Genomic DNA, 26,086 nt, shown 5'->3' with positions numbered 1-26,086 from the left:
GGGGCTGCTCCTGGCAGCCCCGCCCTCCCCAGGGGGAGCCCCGTGGCCCTCATCCACGGCTGCACTCTCCCAAGTCTGGACAGGAACACTTCCAGACTCCTCTGAAGGATCGCTTGCTGTGGGGTGAGGGGACCCCTCTTTGCAGTGGGGGAAGGAGCCCTGTGGGGTGTGGCCGGTGGCCTGCGGCATATCCGGCGGGAAGTGAAGGGCAGCCTGGATTACGCAGGAGGCCAGACCCCATCCTTTCCCTCCAATCTGTCTACTCAGGCAGAAGTGGATATTCTGGGCACTGGTGGGTCGGCCTGAGTCCCTGGCCAGGTCCGGTAAGGCCCGGTGCTGGGGAGTGAGTACGGGGCCGGCTCCCTGGGGGTTGGCCTGCAAGAGCTCCCCATGCCTGGAGGCTGGGACTGAATCTTGCCGAACGGACGATCTTGCAAGGGCCGGGTCTCCCGCAGACACACCCGGCTTCCGCTCCCGCCCGGCTCAGACTGGGGGTGGGACCAGCCCCGGGAGCCCACGGTCAGGGCCCAGGCAGTGGGGACAGCACGGTGTTTCGACCGTCAGGGCCTTTATCCGAGAGAGGCCCGTGATCCTCACCCCCGCCGGCGGGGCAGGCTGGCCCATGGGGGACACGAGTGCATGAATCTAACCCTAACTCCTCCTCGGGCCTCAAAGTCTTGTTTTCACACTGTTTCTCCCGATCTCTCCTTGCCGTGCCTGTCCTAATCACTGTGTTGACCCGCCGCCCACACAACTACCGGATGTGGGACGCTTTGGAGAACGTGGTTGGGGAGGAGCCGCCTGCCAGCGTGGATGTGAGAAGGGGATGGAGAACAGGCTGGGCTAATTTAGGGAGCCGTGAACAGGGCGCACCTGTGGCTGCCGAGGCCCCTTCCTTCCGAGGGGCTTCTCTCCTCTTGCCGCTGGAGCCCCTTGGCGATGTGAGTCGCTCCCAGAGGGCGACCGTCTTGGCCCGAGGGAGCCAGGAGGGCTTGGAGGGCCGGAGCGCCCGAGGCACCCCCTCCCATAGGGTGAGTCCCCCGTCCCAGCGGCTGCGGGAGCCAGAGGGGGCCGAGGCCGAGTCTGCGTGCTCCGCTCACTCGCCCGGGCTTATCCGAATCGCTGAGGGCCTTGGATGACCCTCCAGGGGTGGCCCCCGAGTGGGAGAAGCACACGAACCAATGAACAAGCCGGGGTTCCGGAGGAGCTGTCTCTGCAGCCCGGGGCTCGAGCGGAGGGAGGCGTGTGACGCGGCACCTCGGAAAGCGTGGGTCTCGTGTCTCGTCTGTGGCCCGGCTCCGTGGCCCCAACTCTGTCAGCAGCCGGGTCCCTATGACGGCCCGCGGTGACCTTGCCTCTAGGGTTTAGGGGAGCCTCCGCGTTCACTGCCCGCTCTGCTCCTTTCACACACGTGGTGCCGCGTGAGAGCATCTTTTGGTGTCTGTTGAGGCGCAGGAGGCCCCATTTGTACGAACCTCGGCGGTGGGCGGGAGGGACCGTCCTCTCTGGGCTCCACGGTGAATGGAGTTTTGACCTTCCTCGTACGCTTTATACCTTCTTAACGACACTTCTTATTTTGGACTTTCTCACGTAAGTTGTGCATTCAGAAGATCAAAGCATCTGCCTTTTTAAAGTCAGAGGGATCCCCACCCCATTCCCATTCCTGGACCTCGTCTGGCCCGAGGGCCCAGGGATTTGAATTCAGGGGCGTCCTTTCTCTCTTGGCTCTGAGCCTCCAAGGTGCAGAGGCACAGGGCCCCAGGACGTGGACGGCCATGGGCACGGACCTCCGGCAGGTCCGCCCTGTGCTCACCCCAGAGCTGGACAGGGGCCCTGCGTGTGTGCGGCCTCAGCGGGCTCCCAGGCTGGGAGGAGGATTGGGCTGAGTAGCACCTGGGGCAGGACAAATCACCGGCGCCGTTCACGGAGCATCCCATTCCAGCATCGACTCTGGGGGATCAGGAAGGCTTCATGGAAGAGGTGGCATGGAAGCTGGGCCTTGATGGCCACAGAGCATTTCAGAGTCACGCAAGTCACCCCAGGGCTCCTGGCCAATGGAAGAGCGTGCGTGAGGGGGCGTGGTGCGGCTCCCGTGGGCCTGCGGACACGGTGCCTGGGACGTGGCCTTCTGCAAGGGGCCAGGAGACAGAGCGTCAGGCTGGGGAGCTTGGACCTGGCCGCCAGGTCCTCGGGAGCCCCTGCAAACGGCAGTTACTGGTTGCGTGTTAGGAAGGTCACTTTCTTAGGTCCAGCCTTTTGGAGGGGGCAGGGTATCCAATGACAGGCCCTGAGCAGGGCAGAGGCAAGGCTGCAGGGGAGGTAGAAAGCAGAGGGAGCTAATTCAGAGCCCCGAGCCCCACTGGAGGCTCCCTAGTGCGGCCTCCTGGAGGTCCTGAGGCTGAGGACTCCCCTGTCCCCCCCGTCGTGGAAGCTGGAGCTCAGGGCTGCGGGGACCCCACTGCCCATTTCCTGCGAGGCAAGCAGCGTGCTCGGCCCCGTGCCTCTGTCTGCAAGCTTCTTGCCCCACTAAGAGCGTGCGGCTCTGAACCCCAAGGGTCCCTGTCCTCAGGCCGTGGTCACAGGGCTGAGATGCTTCTGGGGGCACCTGGAGTCTTTCTCCCCTCACCTGTCACTGCCTATCCTTTCTGGGGGGGGAGGTGAGGGAGGCAGAGTCACCTGACCGAACCTCAGTGGCCCGGGGTTGGGCTTGGAACCCTCAGAGCTCTTTCTCCAGGCCCCAGGGGCTGCCGGCTCTCCTCTCCCTGCTGCCGCCGCCCCCCACCTGCTCAGTCCCTGGGAGCCCCCCTCCCCCCCGCCTCGCCAAGCAGCAGGCGGCATCTGCCCAACATCCCTCACCTGCAGGCTCGGCACCTGCTGCCCCCTGGGACCCGGGTGGCAACACAGTACCAGGAGAGGACCCAGGTTTCCTGAGCCCCTGCCCTCGAGAGGGTCCTTCTTCCTCCTGGGACCCCCAGAAGACCCTGGGCCCCATTACTCTCTCCTTCCTGGGAGGGGACGTGGGATCCCTCGTTCCTCCAGCCCCTGCCCTTCTCTGGGGTGCTGAGCCCCGCCCCCCTCCCGGCCGACAAGGCCCCGGCCTCAGGCAGCAGCGTGTCCCCTCGTTGTTCTCTCCTTGGAGCACGTTGATTGATGACAAGACAGGAGGTGCCACGTGGGGGAGAGCAGCTTGGGGGAGAATGGCCCGGACTCCCAGTGGACGGGGCACCCCAGGAGGCTGGAGCTTGCCCACAGGGCTGCATCGGGGTCGCTGAGCTGGGGGCATGTGGCAGCCCAGTGGTCTGACCACAGGCCAGGACGGGGCAGGGCCAGGAGGTGGCCGCGGCCCAGCCTGGCTCCTCCTTCGCGCCGGGAGTGCTTCGGGGAGGGGGCACAACAGGGAAGTGGTTGCTAACAGCCCAGGGGCGGCTTCGAGCAAGGACGGGGTGCCAGGCCCAACCCAGGGAGCCGGGGCTACGGGGAGGCGAGGGGTTCTGGGAGACTGAATTCATCTGTGGGTCAGCTGTCAGGGACCCCTCCTCGGTGTTCATGATGGCGAGCACCAAGCTTTGTAGGGAGCAGTTTTCCCTGTGGTCGGATCCACGGCCTTGCTGTTGGTCCCATTTCGCAGGTGAGGAGCCTGAGGCTCCATTCTGAGCCATGCCTTGCCCCATGGGGGTTTGGGGTGCCACGGGCACCGCCGATGGTCTCTGGCCCGTGCAGACAGGCTGTGGCTGGATGACCCCCAGGCATTGGCAGCTTGCGCCATGGGGCTGACCCTGGCTGGGCCGGGAGCTTCCATGCAGCTGCCCCTCCCCTGGCTACCCCCAGGCCTTGGCAAGCGTCCACCACCAGTGCCCGCCAGTAGGTGAGGTGTGCTCGGTGCCCGCCGCAAGGAGAGGTAGGGGTGACCGGGAGGTGTGAGGCTGGCCGCAAGGGTGGCAGGCTGCTTTAGAGGACGCTGAAAACGACCGGCCCTGCCTCAATGCCCAGGCCCCCTCCCCAGACCAGGAGGCCCCTCTGGGAGGGGGTGACTCCAGAGGACACTGTGGGGTCCGTGATCACTGGGATCCTGACCCATGGGCCCTGACGGCGCCCGGCCCACCATACGTGTTTCCCCACATTTTGGGCTGGGCCCCCCAGCTCTGAGTTGGTGTCTCCTGAGGGCTTGGGGCTCCAAGACCCCACAGGAGGGGTGGCTTTCTGATATCAGGGAAGGCTTCTTGGAGGAGGTGACTCCTGGGCTCAGACGTGGAGGAAACACAGGAGTTCATTGAGCTAAGAGGGCGGGAGAGACAGAAGAGGCGCCAGGATGGCATGCGCTGGTGGCGCCCTGGGGCGTGGGGCATGCGTGCTTGCACACGCGTGTGACGGGAAGCCAAAGGGAAGGGCTGGGCGGTGGAGAAGCCCGGGAGGGGCCTCGTGTGTCCCACTGAGGAGCTCGGAGTGTGACCCCAAAGCCACGGGGAGCTTTTGAGAGGGGTTTTGAGCCGGGGAGCACGGTGATCAGATTCGTGTGTTCAGAGGATCGCCCTGGCGGCCTTGTGGAGGGCGGATTGGAGGTCCAGAGCTAGAGGCTGGGGGATCAGGCAGGATTTCTTGGGATTTTCTCTGTAGCGTTACAAATCTGACGAGGCTGGCTGGTGCGGGCCCGGCGCGCGCCAGCTTAACGAGAAAGTAAGAGCTCAAGACCGGGGCCAATGGCTTCCCGGCTCAGAGTTTAAATCCAGCTCCGGCTGCGGACAGAGGGCCTGCCCCCGCAATCCCAGACCCAGCCCTCTCCGGGTCCTCGGGACCGGGGGGCTCTGTGAGTTGAGCTGGAAAGGGCCGTGCTGGCTGGGGGGCCGCTCTGGATCTCTGCCCCGGGAATGCCAGGCCACGGGGGCCCAAACATTGTCTTTCTGCTCACACCAGGCCGGCTGTGCCCCTCACAGAGCAGCCATTGAGGGGCTGTGGGCCTGGCGGGGGTCCCGGGCCACGTTAGTCATGCTCCTGGGAGCTTTTCTTCCCAGGACAAGACTGTCCTTGTGCCGAGGGCCACCCTCACACCACGGCTTGGCTCCTGGCAGCTGCAGAGCCCCTGCCAGCCCCTAGCAGCCCACTTCAGAGGCACCACCACCTGGAGCCAAAGCCCAACGTGAGAGCCGGGGGCAGCCCTGGGAGGCCGCGCTGAGCGCCTCCTGCTTTCCCGCTAGGGGCCCCAGTCTCCATGAGCAGGTGCGCAGCCCCTCATCCTCTCCCGGGCTAGAGCCCACCAGGCTCTGCGAAGCAGTTCCCAGAACGCAACTTCCAGGACCAAGGCGCCCTGGGGAGGGCGTTGGCAGACTTTGTGCATGCATGGAGCGCCTGCTGCATACGCATGCACTGGGCTGGGTACACTTTTGCACGCTGGCGTCCATTGCTGGCTGGGCCAGTTCCTAGTTTACAGTTCAGGCCCTGAAACAGACCGTTTCAAGTCTTGGTTCCTCTGTTTGCGGGCAGAACGACGTGGGAAAGTTCTTTTGCCTCTTTTTGCCTCATCTGTGAAATGGGGCTGTTCCACCATCTTCCTCTGGGCTGCCCCGAGGGTTGAACGAGATGCTAGGTCAGTGTTCAGCTCCGGGCACGGCCTGAGAGGATTCTCTGCGGAGCCACCTCTGTCCCTGGATGTCCAGGGCTGCTCAGGGGGAGGGGGCATCATCGCCATTTTACAGATGGGGAAGCTGAGGCCTGAGGGGCTACCCAGGGACACACAGCCAGCTGGTCACGGAGCTGGGACTTGAGTCCTGCTCTCTGGGGCTCCTGCAGCACAGGCATCCCCTTTGGGAAACAGAGGCCGGAGCGGGGGGCTCCTGACCCCGGCGCAGCGGCACCATGCCCCTCCCCTTGCATCTAAGCATGCTCTCTCTGCTCTTCCAGATCCCCAGACAGGCGTGGGCATTGGCGGAGCCCAGCGATGGCAGAGTTGGTGACCCTGGGGCAGGAGCCACAGCCGCAGGGCCCCGCGCCCGGAGACGCGTGATGGTGTTCTTGGGGCACCTGCCGGAGACAGGCCGGGTGGACCGGGAGCCCCGAGAAGCAGAGGCCAGCCCCGGGATGCAGAGATGAGGCCTCTGGGGGCCCTGGCCTCCCTCCCGCCCGGGCGCTAGGAGCCGCGCCCAGGCCCCAGCCGGGAGCCCCACCGCCCGGGGGCATGGCCAGACCCTTCCTCCGACTGCAGACGCTGCTGCGGCGCACGCAGGTCCTGCTGCTGCTCCTCACGGCCGCCTACCTGATGACGGGCGGCCTGCTGCTGCTGCGGCGCGCCCGCGTGGCCCTCCCACCAGGGCCCCGAGCGCCCGGCCCCCTGCAGGCCTTGCCCGTGGCCGCCGTGGCACTGGGCGTGGGCCTACTGGACAGCAGGGCGCTGCATGCCCCCCGCGTCAGCCCGGAGCTGCTGCTCGGCGTGGATGTGCTGCAGAGGCCCCCGGCCCGGCCCCGGCCCGGCCCCCAAGGGCTCCGGAGCCGGAACTCGGAGCTGCGGCAGCTGAGACGCCGCTGGTTCCAGCACTTCATGGGGGACCCCCAGGGGCCGCCCGCTCCGGGCCCTGAGGCCCCTAGGCCCGTGGCCAGCAGCCGAGGTAGGTGCCTAGCTCTGGACCCCTTGGCGTGTTGGGGGGCCGCTCCCGGGAGCCCTGCCCGGGGCCTGGGGTGGCTTTCCCCTTCTCAGGCCCCACCTGCGGCCTCCAGACCACTGAGTTCTGCCCACTCACTGGCTGGGCAGGTCCCAGAACCCGGCCTCTGGGTTCAGGTGGACATCTGCTTGCGTCCTGATTTAGCAGCAACCTTGGACTCCTGACCTAATGCCCCCAGGTCCCTGGGGCGTAGAGACAGACATACCTAGCCCAGGGCTCGCGTGGGGATGGCATGGGACAGCAGGGAGGGCCCAGGGCAGTAGCCGGTCCCACGTACAGGTCCTCAGCCTCCCCCGATCACGGGCTGGGGGCCGTGTCTGCACAGCACCGTCTGCGGGTAGTTCTGGGGCTCGCGCAGGCAGAGACCCCTGGGCTCAGGGGCCTGGTGTGCTTCCCGGCGCCAGTCCCTGGTGGCTGCTCTTTTATTGTTAAACAGCTAATCATACGGCATTTGTGCTGTGCCTATAAATGACACGTTGATGGAAATACACTGATGGCGACGTCCTGATCCTGCGGGGAAACATGGGAATGTGGGGATGCTCTGTCAGTTGCCAGGGTTACTCTCCTGGATTCGGTTCCCCAGGAGCTGTGCTCTGTTTGGGGTGTGACCCCAGGACACTGGCAGGGAGCAAGGAGGGAGCTGGGGAAGAGCAAGTGGCAGGGGAGGGACCGGGAGACATCTCGGAGTATAGCCTGGAGGTGGCAGGTCAGGAGGAGGGCCAGGCCTGGGAGCCTGGCTTCACTGCCAAGATAGTGAGACGATCCAGGGAAGAGGGAGGAGCCCCTGAGGCCCTCACGTCTGGGGAGATGACTGACGGTCAGTGAAGCCCAGAGGACAGTGTCCTTCTGTCTCCACAGAAGGAGGTTTCTCCTGAGGTCACGTAGGTCAGAGCCCTTGCTGTGGGGTTCCTCAGCAAGCTCCCACCTAAGAATGAGGGGGATAAGAGGAATGGATTCTGCAGCTCACTGCACAGGCTGCCTTCTATAAACTTGCCCCATCTCCCCAGGAAGCTGGGTCTCTATGCAGACTATACCAGCGTGACACGTTTAGACTAAAGTGTGAATGACTGACAAAGTCAACACAGAATGCTTGAGCAGCAGCCAGGGAAGGAGCACAGGTTTTGAAAACAGACCTTGGTATTGCCGGTCGCAGGCTCTGTGGCCTTGGGCAGATTGGCCAAAGGTCAATTCTTTATTTCTCCCTGTGCACCCTCCTCGGGGGTCCATGCACCAGTCTACCCTTCTCCATGCACTTGAAGAGCTCAGTCTGGGGGTGGACGATTGCCACACAGCAGCACCGAGGCCCAGGTGAAGGTCTTCATGACCCGGCCAATGGGAGGAGAGGTATGGAGTGACCCAGTCTCAATGCCGGGAGCCCCCATTGTCTCCACGTCATCTCCCCCTGGCGAAGCGGTGGATGGGATGTTGCAGCCGCTGAAGAGATCAGGACCGCAGGGTCATGGGGCAGCAGTTCTGGGGCGATCGGGATGCTGACCGCCGTGAGCCCCTGGGGCACCCTCCCCGCCTCCGTGCTGGCCGCGCTCGTCACGGGGCCCAGCGGCCCACGTGGGCCAGCTGCTGGGGCTGCAGACAAAGAGGGCGGCTCTTTGCGGCCGGGCAGCCCGCCATGCTCCTGGAAGGGGCTCCTGCGCGGCGCGGAAGCGGCAGGAGGCCATCAATCACCGAGCATTTCATTATACCTTGGACAACATCCATAATGGAATAAAATGTCAGTAAGTTTACTAGGGGAGAAATAGTAACTTCCCCTCGCCAGTTTGTTTTTTATTGATAGTGATTTCCAAAGACATTCCAATATCTCCAAAGCCGTCGTTAGCAGCCGCACGGTGCGTCCGTGTTGACGCGCAAATGAACAGATGCGGAGTCACAGACAATAATGCGTCGCCTCCGTTTTCGCCGAAAGCAATAAATCCGCCTCAGAATGTGTCCCAGTGTGTCCCCCGGACGTCCTCTCTCCGCCGCACACCCTCGCTTCCGTCAGAGCTGGAAGAGCCAGTTAGTGATTTTCCAGCATGAAAGGCTCGCGGCTCTGCCAGGGTCCCGGGCCTTCTGCGCACCCCGTGGTACGGCCGGCGGAGAGCCCGGGCCCGAGGCTCCAAATGCTTCTTCCTCTCCCGCTCGTGGCTCAGGTCTCCCGCCGCTGTTTTCCAGTCCAGCGTCCGGCCGCCTGAGCACAGTGAGGGCACCAGGGGCACCCTGGTGGGCGTCCGGCACGGGTCCCACCCGCTGACTCAGGTCTCAGGGACGAAGGACTGGAGAGTCTGCATCCTGATCGTTGTCGGGGTCAATGCAGCCGCCCCTCAGCAGCACCGCAGGCCGGGCCTCGCGCCAGACACCGCCGTATTTTACCTCCCTCTCTCCACCCTCCCCGAGCCCGCTGGGCCGTCCGTCCCCACTTACAGGTGGGGAGGCCCAGGCCCGGCAGGGAGGGGGTGGCAAGGGCCCAGAGTCACGCCCCCTCCTGCCCGACTTGCATTCCACGCATGCCGTGGGCCCCTCAACATGTTTTTGGCTCATTTCCCATGAAAATGACCCCTGAGCTTGTGTTTTGGAGCTTAATTGAAAGTTGTAATAGAATTTCTTCTTTGCTATGCAACACACCGGAAATTTCTCAAAGGTTAGTTTTCCTCCACCAAGTACCTGGTCGAGGGTAACCCTTTATCCTGCTGCAGGGGGAGGGGTCTCAGGGGTCCTCACCTGTCTGTGACCCCAGGGGTGCTGGTGTCCTGAGCAAGAGCCAGTGCCCGTGGCTACGTGGCTACATGGCTAGCTGCCAGGTGTCCTGGGGCCAAGGGGACACGGAGGCTCAAGGCCCTGTGGGCAGACAGTGAGGATGGTGAACTTTGCTCCCCGCCGCCCCCAGGTTCTGCCTCGGCAACCTTGGCTCAGTGGCGGAATCCTGTCTCCGGGCACCTGCTCACCTCCCGCTGCTTATTCCGGGCCCGGGAGCTGCGTGCGGGGGGCTGGCAGGCCCGCCCCTCCTTGTGTCCGAGCTCCCACTCACCTGCCCCATCCTTGCGGAGCCTCAGCCTGGTTCTGGGGGCCCCGACCTACTGTGGCACAGGGTGCTGACCGTGTGCGGGGCACAGCGGGACCCCGTGGACTTGGGCATTGGCGAGCGTTTCAGATACAGAATGTCCGAATCTGGAGAAAGGAGAGGCCGTGGCAGGCTGGTGGTCCATGGTGGGCTGGCGTGGTCGGGGATGCCCGATGAGGACGGGCAGGAAGCAGACCGTGGGCATGATCGGGGAACAGGCACAGGTCCATGCCAGGGGCAAGAGGAAGGGGCTTGGGTGGGATGGGGCAGGTGGTGGACCTTAAATCCACTGGATAGTTAGGGAAACTGAGGCACAGAACGTTGTCGTGATGTAGCCAAGGTCAGAGGCAGAGTTAGGTGTAATGTTCACAGATGGGACGATTGCTCCCGGCTTTGTCCCCGGGAATGAAGATGGGAGACATGCTTCTCCAAACCCCCCAGCAGGCGGCCCTAGGCTCCTGCTCTGGGCCGGGATCCTGGCAGGAACACAGCGAGTGTCGTCTGCCCTCAGGGCACCGGGATTAGGGGGTCAGGGTGCCATTCCGCCAGCTGTGGGGCTGCCCTGGGCTTGTTACCCCCCAGCGGCAGCGTGTGCTGCATGGATGCCCTTCCAGACGTCCTCGGGGTGACGGGCAGTGTCTGTGCCGGGGCGTCCCGTCCGCGTCTCAGCCCAGCCACCGGCGTAGGACCAGGAGAGCTCCTGCGCCACGTGGCAGTGCGTGCACACGGCCTGGTGCACTGGCTCTGTGCTTGTGTTCTCCGGCTTCCCTGCATGTGTCTGGGAGTCCCCTCTGTGTCAGTGACAGGGAGGGCGCTTACCTGTCACGCAGGGTCAACACGTGACCGCTTGGCGGGTCCCATCCCCCAGCGTCCCCTCCTGCACGGGTGAGGGCTCAGCAGTCCCCGGCACTGTCGAGTCCCATGTGGACGGCTCCCTTACCGCCCGACTCGCTGCGTCCACGCCTCCAGTGACGGCGGCTCCCCTCCCCCCACCCGGGATCGCAGATTTTTCTTGAGATCCTGTTCCTGTTTGCAAGATGCTCCTTATTCTAGTGAAGGTCAGACTTTCCATAACCGATTTCCTCCCTCTGGACCATAGGTGACAGGACCTGCTCCGTCTGCACCTTCGTGGGGGTGGGGGGATGGGCGGGGATGGAGACGAGGGTCCCGGGAGGCGAGGTGGGGCTGGAGGAGGACGGGGCTGCTGTTCAGGCCACTGACTGCTCCTGGCAGGTGTGTGGGGACAGCGGGCCGTCTGGCGCAGGCGTCCGGGAGCGCCGGGGGCAGGTGAGGCCTCACCGGGTGCCCTGGGCCCTCCAAGGGTCCCCCCCAAGGGTGGGTGTGCGACAGGACCGTCCCGTCCCCAGCCTGAGCCTCCGCTGTGTTCCCATCCTCAGGCACGTACATCGGCTGCTTCAGCGACGGCGGCCGGGACAGAACCCTGAAGGGCGCCGTGTTCTTTGACTTGAGAAAGATGACTGTCTCCCACTGCCAGGACGCGTGCGCTGAGCGGTGAGTGAGAGCCCCGGGCTGCAGAGTCTACCTCCGGATGAGGGGGCGTGTGGCTGCGGGGGGTGTCCTGCTCTGACCGGAGCTGGATGGATCAGCAACCCCCAGGGGCACAGAGGACATGATGAGGGCTCACGACTGTGCCTGGGGAGCAGGCCGCCATGTTAGCGGGTGGTTTTCCTCTCCCGGGCCTCGGTTTACTTGTGTGTTCAGACTCTAGTAGAAGGCTTGGCTTCATTGCCATCTCTTCCGGGAAGCCCTCCAGCTTGGTCATGATCCATTACAGAGAAACTGAGTCTGGAACAGATAGGATGGGTCCCGGTTCAGCCTTGCAGCATAGACCGAGTAGAAAGTGACAGCAACTCAGTCCCCTTCTACCTCCCCAGCAGTTCGGGGAACAGACTTGCAGGTAAACAGCGACTGTCGGGCCCCATGGCCAGCTGGTGGGCACAAATGGTGATGAGGGGCACAGAGGTTTTCAGTCCTCGGAGCTGGGGACTTGAACGTGCTGGCCTGTCTCCAGAGCTGGTGTCCGTGTAGCCCGCGCTGGGGCCCATCTGCCGTCTTTCCTCCCCCATGCTGGGGCCCTGCCTGGTACGTGCAGGTGGGGAGCTGCCCTGGGCGGAGGCCTGGCGGCTGGTGTTCCAGACTCGTGCTGGCCCAGTGGGGACCAACGTGAGCCTGGTGCTGAAATCATCCACGGCAGGAGTGCTGCATCCCAGGAGCTGACAGGTGTCCCGAGTTTGGGCTCCTGTCCTCTGGTCCTGAGAGCCTGTTCACAGCCCGCCACAGCCTCGGGCCCTCTGTTCCCACGGTGGGGCCTTGGGACAGAGCTCTCAGTCAGGCACGAGTGGGGCTGATCAAACTAGATTATCACGAAGGACGGCTGGCTCCCCGCCAGCCGGGGGGCCTCTAAGTCTGGCTGAAGACCGGCCCCTATGGGCAGCTGTGGGCAGGCCGCCGCGGCCCTGGCCTCCCGACCTGACCCTGACCTCAGTCACCGCTGCCATGGGGCTGGGGCAGCAACTCAGCTGGGCCACTCTCCCTGCAGGTCCTACGTGTACGCAGGCTTGGAGGCCGGGGCCGAGTGCTACTGCGGGAACCGGCTCCCGGTGACCAATGTCGGGCCCGAGGCGTGTAACCACGAGTGCAAAGGGGAGAAAGGCTCCGTGTGCGGGGGCGTGGGCCGGCTGTCCATCTACCGCGTGGAGGAGCTGCCGCCCGGCTCCAGGAAGCGTGAGTGTGCCCGCCTCTCCCTGTGCTCCGTCTCCCACCTGCAGCCCTGCGTCCTCAACATGGGCAAGAGCTGGCAGCCTCCCTTCCCTTCCAGCCTCACTGGAGGGGCTCGCGTGGTGGGCGCGGGGGCGGCCGAGGACTGTGTGGGTTCATGGCCTGCAGAACAGACACGCTCATCTGGGGGTCTCGCACGTTCTGTGTGGCTGCAGAGGCCCTGGGCTGTCCCCAGGCATGAGGGGGCCCTGTGCCCTGGACGGCAGCCCCTCCCCGTGATGGTGGCACAGACGGAGGCAGCCGGTGCCACTGGAACCACCAGCCCATGGCAAGTCACACCGCTCCTCACGGGTCCATCCCTTCTGGGCACTCGCTGGGCCCACTGGCGCCAGGACCGCAGAGCACTGGCCCACCTGACAGGCTCCCAGACTCCAGGCCTGGTCCTGTTCTATGGTCGTGCATGGAGACACCACCCGGGGTGCTGGTTGGTGATGGGGTCTCCACACTATTGAGGTGGGCGGGCAGAGTGGGCACAACAGCGAGGCTGCCGCCTAAGCAGCCCTGATGAGTGTGGCCAGAGTGCAAGCTGTCAGAGCCGGAACGTTCCAGAAGGCCCAGCAGCCAGGACCCCACTCGGAGCTGTACTACTCCACCTGGGCTGGAAGACAGCTTGTGGGCTCGGGGAGCCTTCCTGAGGCTGGCAGGAGTTTGGGTCTGACCCCGCAGCACAGCAAGGGGCCGTGGCGGCATTTCACGTTTCTGGATCTACTTTTCACCTCACGCCTGCACGGCAGGGACATAGAATTTTCCAGAATATCAGCTTCTTGGGTGGCCTAATGCAGATCTGTGGAAGAAAGGAGGGATGGGGCGAGGACGGACGCTGGCGAGAGAAGGAAGGAGGGATGGAAGGGGGGATGGACACTGTCCCCCAGAGCTAGTGAGAGAAAGAAGGAGGGACAGACACCATCCCCCAGGAGCTGGCAGGAGAAGGAAGGAGGGATGGAAGGGGGGATGGACACCATCCCCCAGAGCTAGTGAGAGAAGGAAGGGGGATGGACACCATCCCCAGGGAGCTGGCAGGAGAAGGAAGGAGGGATGGGGGTTGGGGGGGACAGACGATCCTGTGGAGCTAGTGAGAGAAGGAAGGATGGACAGTGGGGGGATGGACACCATCCCCCAGGAACTGGTAGGAGAAGGAAGGTGGGAACAGACACCATCTCCGGGGAGCTGGCAGGACAAGGAAGGATGGATGGAGCGGGGGGGTGGACACCATCCCCCAGGAGCTGGTAGGAGAAGGAAGGAGGGACAGAGGGGGACAGACACTATTCCCCAGGAGCTGGTGGGAGAAGGAAGGGGGTGATGGATACCATCCCCAGGGAGCTAGCGGAAGGAAGGATGGTTGGCGGGGAGGGCAGACACCATCCTGCGGAGCTGGCAGGAGAAGTGGCCTGAGGTCAGCAGCTGCAACCACGTGGTCCCTTGTTGGTGACCGTGGTGGCGAGGTTCGGGTGCCCGGGGTCTCAGGAGCCTGGCCCACCACACGCCGTCCAGAGCGGTCTGCTGTCTGGTTTGAAACCCGCCCCACTGACTCTACTTTCCACTTTCCAGACCCCGAAGCCACCGTTTCCCCCTGACAGGCACCAACAGCCAGGGGCACTGTGTCTCAGCAGACACCCATTCTGTTCCCACAGGGAGGACTGTCACGTACCGTGGGTGTTTCCGACTGCCAGAGAACGGCACCCACACCTTCCCGGACTCCCTGGCACAGGCCAACGCGACGGTGGACGCGTGCTCGGGGTTTTGTTCCCAGAAGGTGAGGCCAGCTGTGACGTGTGCGTGTCTGTGGTGGGCTGCACGGAGCAGGGGCCCGGGCCAGGCGCAGGTTTGGGATGGCCGTGTGGTCTGTGCTTGCGTGGGCACCCCAGGCTGGCCGGGGTGCTGTCCGCTGGGCCACGAGGCTGGAAGGATCGTGCCTTCCCCGATGGCAGGTGTCAAACTGACTGGCTTGTTAGTGGAACGTGCTGGCTCGGGCTTGGGGAGAGTGGACGGCTCATTGGTTGTGCCCATGGACAAGGCTGGGTGCTGAACCCAGCGTCAGGGCCAGGGTCACATGTGTGCCTTTGGCTCAGCAGGGGCTCGGAGACGATTCTGCAGAGGGTGAGCGGGGCGCCGAGGCCTCCGTCCCTTCCTCTTACGGGAGCTCTAGGTGGGACATGGTGGTCAAGGCCAGGTGGGGCTGGTAAGCGACAGGACCCCCAGAGTGCTGAGGTCTGGGGTGCGGTCCAGTGGCCCACATGTGGGCCCCAGGGCATGGCAGTAGGCTGAGGTCAGGGCTGCTCCCCTGTGCTGGGGACTGTGACAAGAGGCCACATAACGGGATGGGGCTAAGACGGGAGTGTCCTTGTGATGGTGGTGCATATGTCCTTTTTCATCCTGCAGTGGCCACACCCCTCGCCATGTAGTAAGTCACTCTGCCCTCCTGATGGCCATGCCTAGTGGGTGCTGAGACATGCTGTGATTGTAGGTGAGGAAACAGAGGTGGAGAAGGTCATGCATGCTGCCCAAGGTCACCCATCCCCTATGTGGGGGAGCTGGGATTTGGACCCAGGCAGGCCCTCTGGTTCTGACCCGGCTGGTGGCTTGGAGCTGTAGGAAGTGGGCTTCTGGGGACGCGGGGAGCCTGCCCTCCCTGGTGTCTCTTGAGACGTGCCCATCAGGACTGAGACAGAGCCTTTCCTGCACTTTCCAGCCCAAGCTGCAGCCTTTGGAGTGGGTCTCTGTGACTCTAGCATTTCGGGGTGTCTGGGGTGTCCTTGGGGCATCCGGCTAGGGCCCGTGTTCCCATGCTCCCCATGTGGGAGCAGAGCTGTGGGTGGAGGGCCATGTGCACCTGCTAAACACGGCCCTACCAGGGCTTCCGCACACCTGCCGGAGGTCCGCAGCCCCGGGAGCACCTACTGCCATCGCCAGTCCAAGGAGCTCGACTGCACCCGACCTGGCCGCCTCCATCTGCAAACCTGGAGGTGCCCCACATGCCGGGTGACCCACTTTACTCTCCCGGTGCTCTGAGGGGGACACGCTGCCCCCCACATGCTGCCTGAGCCAGCAGGGGTCGTGGCTGTGGGAGCAGGGGCCCGTGCCATCAGGATGATGCCGCGGTTCCTGCTGAGCAGTGTTGGGGGAGGGGACGGGTAGCTCCTGTTCTCGTCCGGTCAGTCTCAGTTGGGCTCAGGGACCGCTCTGTCCTGGCACGGGCAGCACTTTCCCCATCTTGGGCTCCATCGCGCAGATGTCCTGTTGCTTACGCAACCCCTCCCCCGCTGGGGAGCACTTCCGTGGTTTTCTGTGTCCCGCTTCCGTGAGCAAGGCCGCGGCGACTTCATGGAGCCCCACGCGGAGCCAAGGCTGGGGTGGGGCTGGGCTTCTCGAGGGCCGGTCTGGGCCGAGAACCGTCGGGGGCATTTGTGGCCCCAGAGGGGACGTCTCCACCGTGGTTTGTGGGTTGGTCGTGATGGTTCAGGAACACCATGATGTGGCCAGACAGAAGGACACGAGGGGCACCGTCAGTGCCATGACCGTCTGACCACCGGTGCGGGGCTCGGCCAATGTCACGTGTGTCTGAGCACAGAGAAGCCATTTGGTCTGATACTCTGCGGCCATAGGGACAGACCTGCCCTGTGTCCATGCCTGGACCTGGGATGGCAGACGTGGGGCCGGCGAGGAGCTCCAGCACTGTGGGCAGACGGGCTGCTGGCCCCTGATGCTTCCACAGGGATCCCGCGTGTGGCCGGAGGTCCCCTCTCCCTGCTCCTGGTCTGTCGGAGGGCGAGAACAAAGGGAGACAGTGTGAGCTCTTCCTGTAGACGGCTGATGGCTCGGGCGGGTCTTCTCGGGCTTTCCCGTGGCACTGACCTGGCTCGTTCCCTGCACCACGGCTGTTCTGCCGGACCCACCTGGATCCTGCCAGGTGCAGGCTGTCCCGGGGTGGGGGAGGGGCGCTGCCTCTGTAGCCGGCCAGCGGCAGGGCAGTGAGCATCTGGGTTTTGTGAATTAAGTCCCTGGACGTGGGCTTAAGGAGGGAGGTTTTTCCCTTTGCTAAAATGCTCCCCGGTCCTGCCGGCCAGTGACGACCTGGCATAGCCTTGGGGTTCTCTCACGATTTTGGCCGTAAACCTGTCAACGTTGTACCATGTGTGTCTTCAGAGAAAGTTTGTTCTTCTGGGGGTGGGTGTCTCTAAAGGTAACACATAACTATTTTAGAAAATTTGGAAAACGTGAAATTAAATGAGAACTTACCAGTGACGGTACCGCATCGGAGGACACCACCAACGGCATCTCACATCTTCAGGTCCTCCGTTCGACGGGCATGTTGGTGGGATTCGCATCTTTAAAACTGAATTGTTCAGGGCACGTGGGTGCTCAGCCAGTAGAGCGTCCGACTCTCAGCTCAGCTCAGCTCATGGTCTCGGGGTCGCGAGATCGAGTTCCATCTCGGGCTCCGTGCTGGGCACGGCGGCTGCTTAAAGAAAAAAAAGAAATCTCTCCTTCCATTTTCCTTTGTTCCACATGTCCCTCGTGGCATGAGCCCCCATCCCGCCCACTTTGGGCTCTTTCTTCGTGGCTATGAGCCACGTTGCCGCGAACATTCCCGAAGGTCAGCCTTTCAGCGGCCCGTAATGCTCTCCTTGCGTCATCACACGTGGAATCACTGGTGTGAGGGACTCGTGTGTCTCCTGCATCACTTGTGAGACTTCAGGTGTGTTTCCAGAAGCGAGTCACGCCTCATTCCGAAGATGGTGGAAGGTGGCTTCAGAGTCCGTGACCTGGGTGTGTGTCTCTTTGCAGACACGTCCTTGCCTTGTGGTCCTGGCCAGTCTCGTGGCCCTGAGCTGTGGCATTCTCACTGATTCTCACAGATGCTGTTCAAAGCCGTGGGTTTCCGTGGCAGGGGGAGCGTGAGCTGGTCCCGGCTCCGGGGCTGCCTCCCCGACCACACAGCCCCTACTTTGCAGCCCGACGGCAGGGGCGTTGTGTCAGCAGAAGACACGCACTTGGTGATGCGCTCTGCGGACGGGCTCTGGTTGACCGTGACACCCACCGTCCATGCCCATCCCAGCAGCCACCACCCCCGGGCACCTTCTTTCCTTCTGGGTGTGCATGTCCAGAGCGGCCTCGGAGTGAAGGGAGGCAGGAGATCGGTGAAGGCAAGCTCCGTGCTGGTTTGCAGATTTCACCAAAAACCCCCATTTTTGTGAGTGTGTCCATGGAATTGAGTGTGGTTTTGGGCAGCCCTGGGCTGCTTCTGCCCCCGATCGGTCTCACGGTCTGAAGTCTGGGCTGCTCGGCACCTGCCTCCTCGCCTCAGTTTGCCTTCCTGAAGCCCGAAGTTCTGATCTCTGACGTTTTTGTGATTCTCTATAATTCTGGGGACTGACCACAAGAAAGGCGCTCAAGGAGGACAGAGACAGATGGACCTGCTGGGATGTCCATTCCCTGACCTGTGGCCATGAACGTGCCTTTGCAGGGGGACTCCTGGGATGGGAGGGCCCAGCCACTGCTGATGTCAGGACCCAGCACCAAACTGAATCACTGTGCCTGCAGCAGCCACCAGGCCCAGGTTCTGGACGCAGTTCCGGTTGGAGACCTGTCTCCCTACCCCGTCCCCCTGTGCCCCTCCGATAGAAACGGTCTCACATCTGTGTCCCCCCTCCCACCTCCCCTTCTCCAACCGTTGAGAAGATGGTGGGGCTGGGGGGAGCAGGGAAGCTGGCAGAGAAAGTTTCATCAATATTTAATTTTTATGGAAATCATGTCCTAGAAATCCCCGAGGGGTTGGAAATTGTCCTGAGTTTTCAGAATCCAGTTCTGTTCTGTTGTAAATAAAACCACATTACTGTCCTCACTCCCCCGTGCTCCGCACGCACCCGGAACCTGACAGTTTCATCCACTCAAGGAAGAGGAGGGGCTTGGGTCGCTGGTGGGGTGCGACCCCCACAGGGGTGGCCACTGGTAGAGGGACACTTCCTTCTGGGACCCGGTCCTGCTGGCGCTCGTGAGGACACAGCAGACAGAGCCCAGACGCGTCGGGTGAACGGACGCCCCATGGTGTCTGCACGTGGACCACAGCTGCTGGTTCCTCCACGGGGATCCAGCGTGGGCACACGGATTTCTGAGGGGAGGGAAAGTCTGCGCCAAGGGATCCTGTTCCCAGGACGTTCTAGGGTAGCTGGACGACCGCGGAGCATGAGTTGGAGCTGCGGCTGACTGCAGGAGGAAACGGGACCCAGTGATTCCCACGGGCTGAACCAGAGGGCTCAGCAAAGGGATGGGGTCTCGTGGGGGTGCGAAGGGTGTGGTGGTGTGACCCAGGGTGGCTAGTGAAGGCCTCTCAGGGAAAGGGGTTTGAATAAGGGGGAGGTCTGGGGGCAGGACGTTCCAGGCAGAGAGAACAGCAGGTGCAAATGTCCTGAACTCTGCATGTGCCAGTGGTGCATGGCCAAGGACCGTAAGGACCCCAGCGTAGAAGGTCACCACAACTGCCCGAACAAAGTGCCACAGACAGGGGGCTCACACTTCTCAGGGCTCTGGAAACCAGAAGCCCAAGATGGGGTGTCATTGGGCTGGTTTCTTCTCAGGTCTCGTGGGTTCACAGATGGGCGTCCTGTACCTGTGTGTTCATATGGTCGTCTGTGTGTCTGTGTCCGAATCTCTTTTTATGGCCACACCAGTCGGATTGGCTCGCACCTGCCATGGCCCCATTGTAACTGGATTCCTTCCTTAGAGACCCTGTCTCCGAATACAGCCGCATCCTGAGGTGGGGGAAGGACGTGGGCTTGGGACAGAGGCCGAGTGGTGCAGAGAGATGGCTGGGGGCTCCGCCGGTGCTGCTTCATGGCCCGGTCCCGGCTCCAGCCCGACATGCCAATGCAGGCCTCGCTGCGGTGCCTGAGGGTGTGGCCAGTGGGGGGCTGGGCTGCTGTGGCCATGGGCAGGTCTGACAGGTGCAGTGGGGGTGGGGCTTCCGACCTTCCGGGCATGGGGACCTTGGAGAAGAGCCTACGGGCAGAGTGTCAAACCCTCAGGTCCCCCAAGCATGGGGGGAGGCAATGGAGTCCTGAGAGATGAGAAGGTGCTCGCAGACAGGGAAACTGAGGCTTGGACATGTCAGGGTCAGTGTCGGGATCTGACGCGCTACACTCCTGCTGCTTCCTCCCTGGTCCCTATGCCCAGGAAGCCCGGACACCCTGAGCTACTGCCTCCCCCGTCCTCCGAAAATCCCTGTCTCAAGCCTTGTACAGAAAAAGCATGGGGATTGGGGCTCTGGTCCCAGGGGAGAAGACAAGCTGGGGAGGAGGCCAGAGGGAAGCCAGGTCCTCCCCCTCTTCCAAGCCAACAGCCGAAGGACTTGTCTGTTTTATAGAGACTAGCATTCTGGATGGGGCCCCCGGGGTGTTTAAGGGCTTTTGCTGCATGGGGGGGGGGGTGCTTGGTGCTGTAGCAACGATGGGCATGGGTAGTGGGATGCATGGGGGGGTGCGCAGGGGTGCGTGGTGGGGTGCGTGAGGGTGCATGGTGGGGGCATGGTGGGGTGCGTGGTGGGGTACACGGGTTGTGGGGGCACACGGGCACGTGGTGGGGGTGTGCAGGGGCGTGTGGGGGGGGTGCACAGGGGCGCATGGTGGGGGCGCGCAGGGGCGTGTGGGGGTGCTCAGGGGTGCGTGGTGGGGGCGCACAGGGGTGCGTGGTGGGGGTGTGCAGTGTCAGAACAGCTCAGGGTCTAGGCTTCTGTCCCCACACGGCAGCTCAGCTCGCAGAGGGACAGGGCTAGGACCCTGGGAGCTCCCGGCAGGGGTGCAGCAGCCCGTGGGCGTCCAGGAGGAGGAGGGAGGTGGGGAGAGGCTCTGGTAGGGGTGCAGGGCACTGGGGGTCACACGCCTGAGCACAGGAGCCCCCCACAGGCTCTGCATCGCCTCCCCACCATGGCTGGGACGGGCGACTTTCTGGACGCAGAGATCCTCACTTTGCCAAGCCACACTCGGAAAATGCTATTGATTTTTCTTTTCTTTATTTATTTACGAGATTTTCACTGTAAGCAAAAAATAAAAAGGTCTATGTGGCGCTGCCTCGGCCTCCCGCCTCCCTCCCTGCCACCTCCCTCCTTGCATTTCCATTTGCAAGAGGCAGGGGCAGGCAGGGATGACTCACGTGCTGTGCCCCGTGCTGGGCCGCCCTCATCAGGGACGTGTGAGTCCCCTGATTGCCCGTGTTCAGTGGTGAAGCACAGAGAGGCTCGGCAGGCACCTTGCCCGAGGTCGCCCAGCACCCAGCGGTCTCCTCTGTGGGGACAAAGGGAGCAGGGAACGAACCCCACAGAGGAGGCCAGGGGCCGGCCTCACCACGAGGCGCTGCCCCACCCCTAATCCTGGCAGAGCTGCAGGGACTTCGGGAATGTCCTGGCCTGCATCCCCTGCCCCTGCAGCTGGGTTGGGCTGGTCTCCTCCCCAGGGAGCCCCAGCGGGAACGCCAGAGGTCCCTTTGGGACTCACGGCCTGTGGGCCCACAACGCAGTATGTGCGCTCACCTGCCCCATCCTGACCCTCGCACGCACTGGCTCCCACAGACACCACGCCCCGGGTGCCCGGTCCTCTCTGCCCTCCCGCCGGGCCCCCAAGGTTAGCCCTGGGCCTTCCTCACTCTGACTGTTGTCGGGTCCCCGGCCCACTCTGAGCTGCTGGGGGCAGAAGTCACGTCCCGTGCATCCTGCCTCCCCTGGGCTGGCGCGGGAAGGATGGGCACCATCCGTGCTGATGCGAGCCAGGAGGCCTGGCCCCGGTAGGCACCCCACATGCTTCTCCCCCCTCGCTCCCTGGCAGGAGTTCCCCCTGGCCATCCTGCGGGGCTGGGAGTGCTACTGTGCTTACCCCACACCTCAGTTCAGCCTCCGGGACGCCGTGGACAGCGCACTGTGTGGCCAGGAGCCCAAGGCACAGAGGCTGGCCGAGTACTGCGCGGTTTACCAGACGCCCGTGCAGGGTGAGTTCAGTGCTTGGGGCACAAGGCGTGCGGGGCCCTCCCCCATGTCTGTCGCATGGGCTCTCTGGGCGTTGGGAGAGACCAGTGCGGCTGCGTGCGTCCTGGGGTGGGGAGGGGAGGCCACCACCGTCCCTGGAGGCTGGGCACGGGACACACCTGGCCTTTCCCTGAGTCTGGGGACGGAGGTGCTTTGAGGAACGTTAGAAGAGCCGCAAGGCGGGGCCCCACCACCGTCCGGCAGAACCTGGAATGTTCTGTGCTGTGTGGGGAGCCAGGGCTCGCTGCCCGGGCTGTGGGAGGCCTCGTCATCCCTGGAGTTCTATTTGGGCATAGGCTTGGGCAGCCACCCCCTCCCCCCGGGCTTGCCTCAGTTTCCCCATCGGTGAAACAGGAGTCTGCGGGCGGTGGGTCCGGGTGGGGCGGTCGGTGGTCAGCTTCTGGCCTTTCAGATACTCGCTGCACAGACCGGCGGTTCCTGCCCACCAAGGCCAAGGTGTTTGTGGCTCTGTCGAGCTTCCCGGGAGCCGGGAACACGTGGGCACGGCACCTCATCGAGCACGCCACTGGCTTCTACACAGGGAGCTACTACTTCGACGGGACCCTGTACAACAAGGGTGAGTGAGGGCCACGGGGCCTGGAGTCCTGGGGCCGGCCCCGGGGGCCGGGGAATCAGCATTGCAAACACGCTCCCAGCCGTGCAGCCAGCCGGGGACTTGGGACATTCATCCCCACAGCTTGCGTGCCCATGCTACGAACACTTTCCGAATTTCTCCTCATTGTCAGAACCCACGGTAATTCGGAGACGTCACCGGCTCATTTGTCGGATGTTCTGTGAGGCCAGAGGGAGCTCCTCAAAATGCTGTGTTTTCAAGATGGTGCAAAGCCCCCCGAGTTGTGTGGCCCCTAGTCTCTCCCTGCAGAAGCAAGGGGCCTCCCTGTGCTGAGTAGGAACAAGAACCCGGCCAAGCGAGGGGCTATCGGTCTGCCGTCAGGTGTCACCCCCGTTGCGTCCAGGCTCCTGACTGGACTGCGGTTTAGGAAGGGAAGCCCAGGTCCACAGCATCCTCAGCTTGGCGGGGGGCTCTGGTTGGGTGGGAGAAGCCAGGAAAGCTGGTCATTCATCCTTAATTCCTGAGTGCTACCGGCCCCCCCAGTGGGGTGGCCAGATGATCTGTCCCGGGGTCCTGCCTGCTGTGGCCTGGCGCCCATGGAGTCCTGCAGCACGGGCTGCTGGTCACCTGCTCATCTAGAGGGTCTGCACAGCTGGCGGTCTTGTTCTGCAAGTGGCCCGGGGGCTCCGTTGCTGGCGTGGCCACGTGTGATGGCCCCAGAGGTTTCCCCTGTGAGGCTTATGGGACTGGTGCCGGGTGGCCGCTGGCCTCTGCATCAACCCCCCAGTGACACGCATGGACACCCCATCTGTCCTGGGCTACTGTGGCCCATGGGACACACAGAGCGGCCGCTGTGGGGACAGCCCAATGGACACAGAAGGCACCGCAGGTCTTGGGGTGCTGGGGACCCGATCCCGATCCTGATCCCATGTTTACAGCCCGTGGTCTGGCTCCTCTTTCCCTCGTCCTGGTGCTGGGCAGTAGGAGCCCCGGCAAAAGCTGGCGGTTGTTAGGCCTGGGGCAGAGATCCGCTTGAACTGTGCTGGATTCCAGGAGGCAAACCCACCTCAGAGGAGTCTTGTTCCCAGCATCAAAGAACCAGGCCCTGCCTGCTGCACCTTTGCATGCCACCCCCTGCCCCTGCTTGTTGCTGTGGCTGTCTGCAAGAGCCTAGAAGACATGCATGCTCATTTATGGAGCACGGGTCCCCTGCTGGTGTACCCCAGACATGGCGGGACGTGGCCGGAGTCTAGGTTCTGGGGCACCCCTCCGGGGGTCTTTCTGTGACATCTGGCTGCACCCCCTGACCGGCCCCTGACTCCTAGTTCCTGGGAGGCCCTGTGCTCTGTGGGGCCGCATGTGGAGCTCCTCCATCGCCAGCACAAAGGCCTCCACTGAACGAGCCCACAGTGTCTTACTGACCCACGCGTGACTCTGTTACAGATGGGAAGGGCTGGGACCCCGCCACAGGACCCTGGGGTCCACCGCCGGGCGGGGGCTGGAAGCCCGGCCTCACGGGGACACCTGCACCAGGTGTCCTGCCCACTCTGAGCCACGCCTGCGGCCATGACTCACTCATGGGATGTCGGCGACGCTCGCGGGAAATCGCCGTGCAGATGCCCACACGCACGTGCCTGCAGGTTGTAGAGGGGCGTCAGGCCCCGCCCCCAGACTTGTGGGTTCTCCTGGAGGTGCACTCAGTGCTGCTGGCTGCCACGGCGGGGTCCACCACCGTGCTCAGGCCCCCGTCTCCCTGCAGGGTTCAAGGGCGAGAAGGACCACTGGCGCAGCCGGCGCACCATCTGCGTGAAGACCCACGAGAGTGGCCGCAGGGAGATCGAGATGTTCGACTCGGCCATCCTGCTGATCCGGAACCCGTACCGGTCTCTGGTGGCCGAGTTCAACCGCAAGTGTGCCGGGCACCTGGGCTACGCGGCCGACCGAAACTGGAAGAGCAAAGGTGGGCAGAAGGGAGGTGGGGGAGGGCAGCTCTTCTGTACAGACACCCGTCCCAGCCCTGCCTGGACTCGGCCGTTGCTCCCCGAGGTAGGCCGGGACACGGGTCCAGGTGGCGAGCATTGGGACACTGAGCGGTCAGAGGGCAGCAGGTGTGGGGCTTTCAGGCAGGCAGGCCCGTCCCCGCAGACCCTGCCCCGGCAGACATCCCCATCGCCTCCAGCCCATCCTGCCCCTTGCTGGCGCCCCAGGAGCAGGAGGCTGAGCTCTGGTCCCTCCTTGGCTCCCAGGGGCCTCAGTTTACCCACCGGGGACACCAGGGTGGTCCCTGTCTGAGGGTGTTCGTGAAGACCAGGGAAAATGAAGGGTCCCCACGCCATCCAAGGTGGCGGGATGGTCACAAGCTGTGTTCGTTGATATTGGCACCGTCCCCACCAAGACAAAAGCCCCAGCACATGTCTCAGTTTGCCGGGACAGAGCTCTCACGGATAGATCCTCCCTGAACGTTGCCAGCTGCCCGGCGGCGTCACGAGGTGGACTGGCCACCCCCACGGGACGTGGTGGGCATCAGGCAGGGACCTCGCTTACTTAGCTTCACAGGAGGACCTGGGCGGGCGCTCGGGCCTGCGCCCGTCCTCGTGGTGTCCCTGCTCGTCCTGTCACCTGGGCAAGGTGAGCGTGGATGAGGGTCACCCGTCCCGCCCCGTGATGAACACCGCTGTGCCACGTGGGCCCCGTGGCTCTCCCTGCCCTGGCGTGAGCCCCGCGGTCAGGGTGCTCACTGTCCATGAGAGAGGGAACCAGCTCCCTACACACACGCCGCATCTGTCCTCATGTGGGGCTGCACAGCCACCGACGCAGACGTGGCCCGATGACCCAGGCTGGCCCCGAGGTGCCGCTCTTACTGCCCGTGGGCCGTCAGGAGGGCCTGGTCCGAGGGGCCGCCTGCCCTGGTCGGCCTCCTCCCCGGCTCCCCGCCCGCAGCGCCCGGGAGGCGGGGCCGACCTGCACGTCTCTCCCCGCAGAGTGGCCGGACTTCGTGCGCAGCTACGCGGCCTGGTGGTCCTCGCACGTGCTGGACTGGCTGCGGTTCGGCAAGCGGCTGCTGGTGGTGCACTACGAGGAGCTGCGGCACAGCCTGCTGCCCACGCTGCGGGAGATGGTGGCCTTCCTCAACGTGTCCGTGAGCGAGGAGCGGCTGCTGTGCGTGGAGAACAACAAGGAGGGCAGCTTCCGGCGGCGCGGCCGGCGCCCGCACGACCCCGAGCCCTTCACCCCCGAGATGCGGGCGCTGATCGATGGCTACATCCGGACGGTGGACAAGGCGCTGCGCGACCACGGCGGGGCCGGGCTGCCCGGCGAGTACGTGCCCAGATGACCGCCCGGCTGCTCCACCCGCACCACCTGGACGCTGCTCCGTGGGCCCGACTGCCGGAGCCGCCAAGGGGCCCCCGTGCTCACAGACCCGCCGCACGTGCCACTGCACGCTTGTGGGGACCCCTTCGGACTTGGCACGCCAGACCACGTGCATGCTGGGCACCCGGTGCGGCTCTCCTGCTTCCCGCTGCGGGCTTGCTGGCCGGGGTCCTTGCCCACTGGCGCGGGGCTGGGCGGGCATCAGCACTGTGAGCAGCGAGTACCGTGGCATGGGCGTGAGCTCACGGAGGCTGCTGGACCCTGTGACCCTAAACGGCACATCTGACACCCTGTGAACACCTGTAATATGGCCACCAGGCCCCCGCGACCACAGTCCTGCATCTCCCTTCTCCGCAGACCAGCTTGCAGCTCAGAGTGGAGCATCCCCCCCATCCCCACACTGTACGCTGACCTCAGGACCTGCCACAGCTCTGTGCACCCCCACTACCCCGTCCAACATCAGCAAGCCTTGGAGGAACCCCCTTGCCTGACTTTTTCCTCCCATGTCCTAGAGGCAGGGTGTGGGACGACGGGGCATGGGGCAGGGAAGGGCTGGCCTCCAGAGGGAGCTTGGGATGCACATGGGGAGACCCAGGAGGGATGGGTCTTGGTGTCACTTGGACCGG

General features: G+C 63.9%; 1 protein-coding gene across 1 annotated transcript; it reads left to right on the top strand.

The window, feature by feature from the left end:
• The first annotated feature begins 5,976 nt into the window (after nucleotides 1-5,976).
• WSCD1 (WSC domain containing 1) lies at nucleotides 5,977-25,462 on the top strand. The gene is made up of 8 exons (XM_032839969.1): nucleotides 5,977-6,596; nucleotides 11,103-11,217; nucleotides 12,266-12,450; nucleotides 14,136-14,257; nucleotides 21,318-21,477; nucleotides 21,927-22,091; nucleotides 23,848-24,048; nucleotides 25,070-25,462. The coding sequence occupies exons 1-8, from the start codon at nucleotides 6,170-6,172 to the stop codon at nucleotides 25,420-25,422; spliced, it is 1,728 nt and encodes a 575-aa protein (XP_032695860.1). The 5' UTR covers nucleotides 5,977-6,169; the 3' UTR covers nucleotides 25,423-25,462.
• The last annotated feature ends 624 nt before the right edge of the window (nucleotides 25,463-26,086 follow it).

This window comes from Lontra canadensis, unplaced genomic scaffold (genome assembly GCF_010015895.1).
Source record: "Lontra canadensis isolate GAN:19392208 unplaced genomic scaffold, GSC_riverotter_1.0 scaffold110, whole genome shotgun sequence".
Taxonomy (NCBI): domain Eukaryota; kingdom Metazoa; phylum Chordata; class Mammalia; order Carnivora; family Mustelidae; genus Lontra; species Lontra canadensis.
This window is presented reverse-complemented; position numbering and strand designations above follow the sequence as displayed.

Coding starts and splice junctions, on each gene's coding strand:
- WSCD1 (XM_032839969.1), top strand. CDS start 6,170: ATGGCCAGACCCTTCCTCCGACTGCAGACGCTGCTGCGGCGCACGCAG. Junction 14,258..21,317: donor CGGGGTTTTGTTCCCAGAAG/GTGAGGCCAGCT, acceptor GCTCCCTGGCAG/GAGTTCCCCCTGGCCATCCT. Junction 21,478..21,926: donor TTACCAGACGCCCGTGCAGG/GTGAGTTCAGTG, acceptor CTGGCCTTTCAG/ATACTCGCTGCACAGACCGG.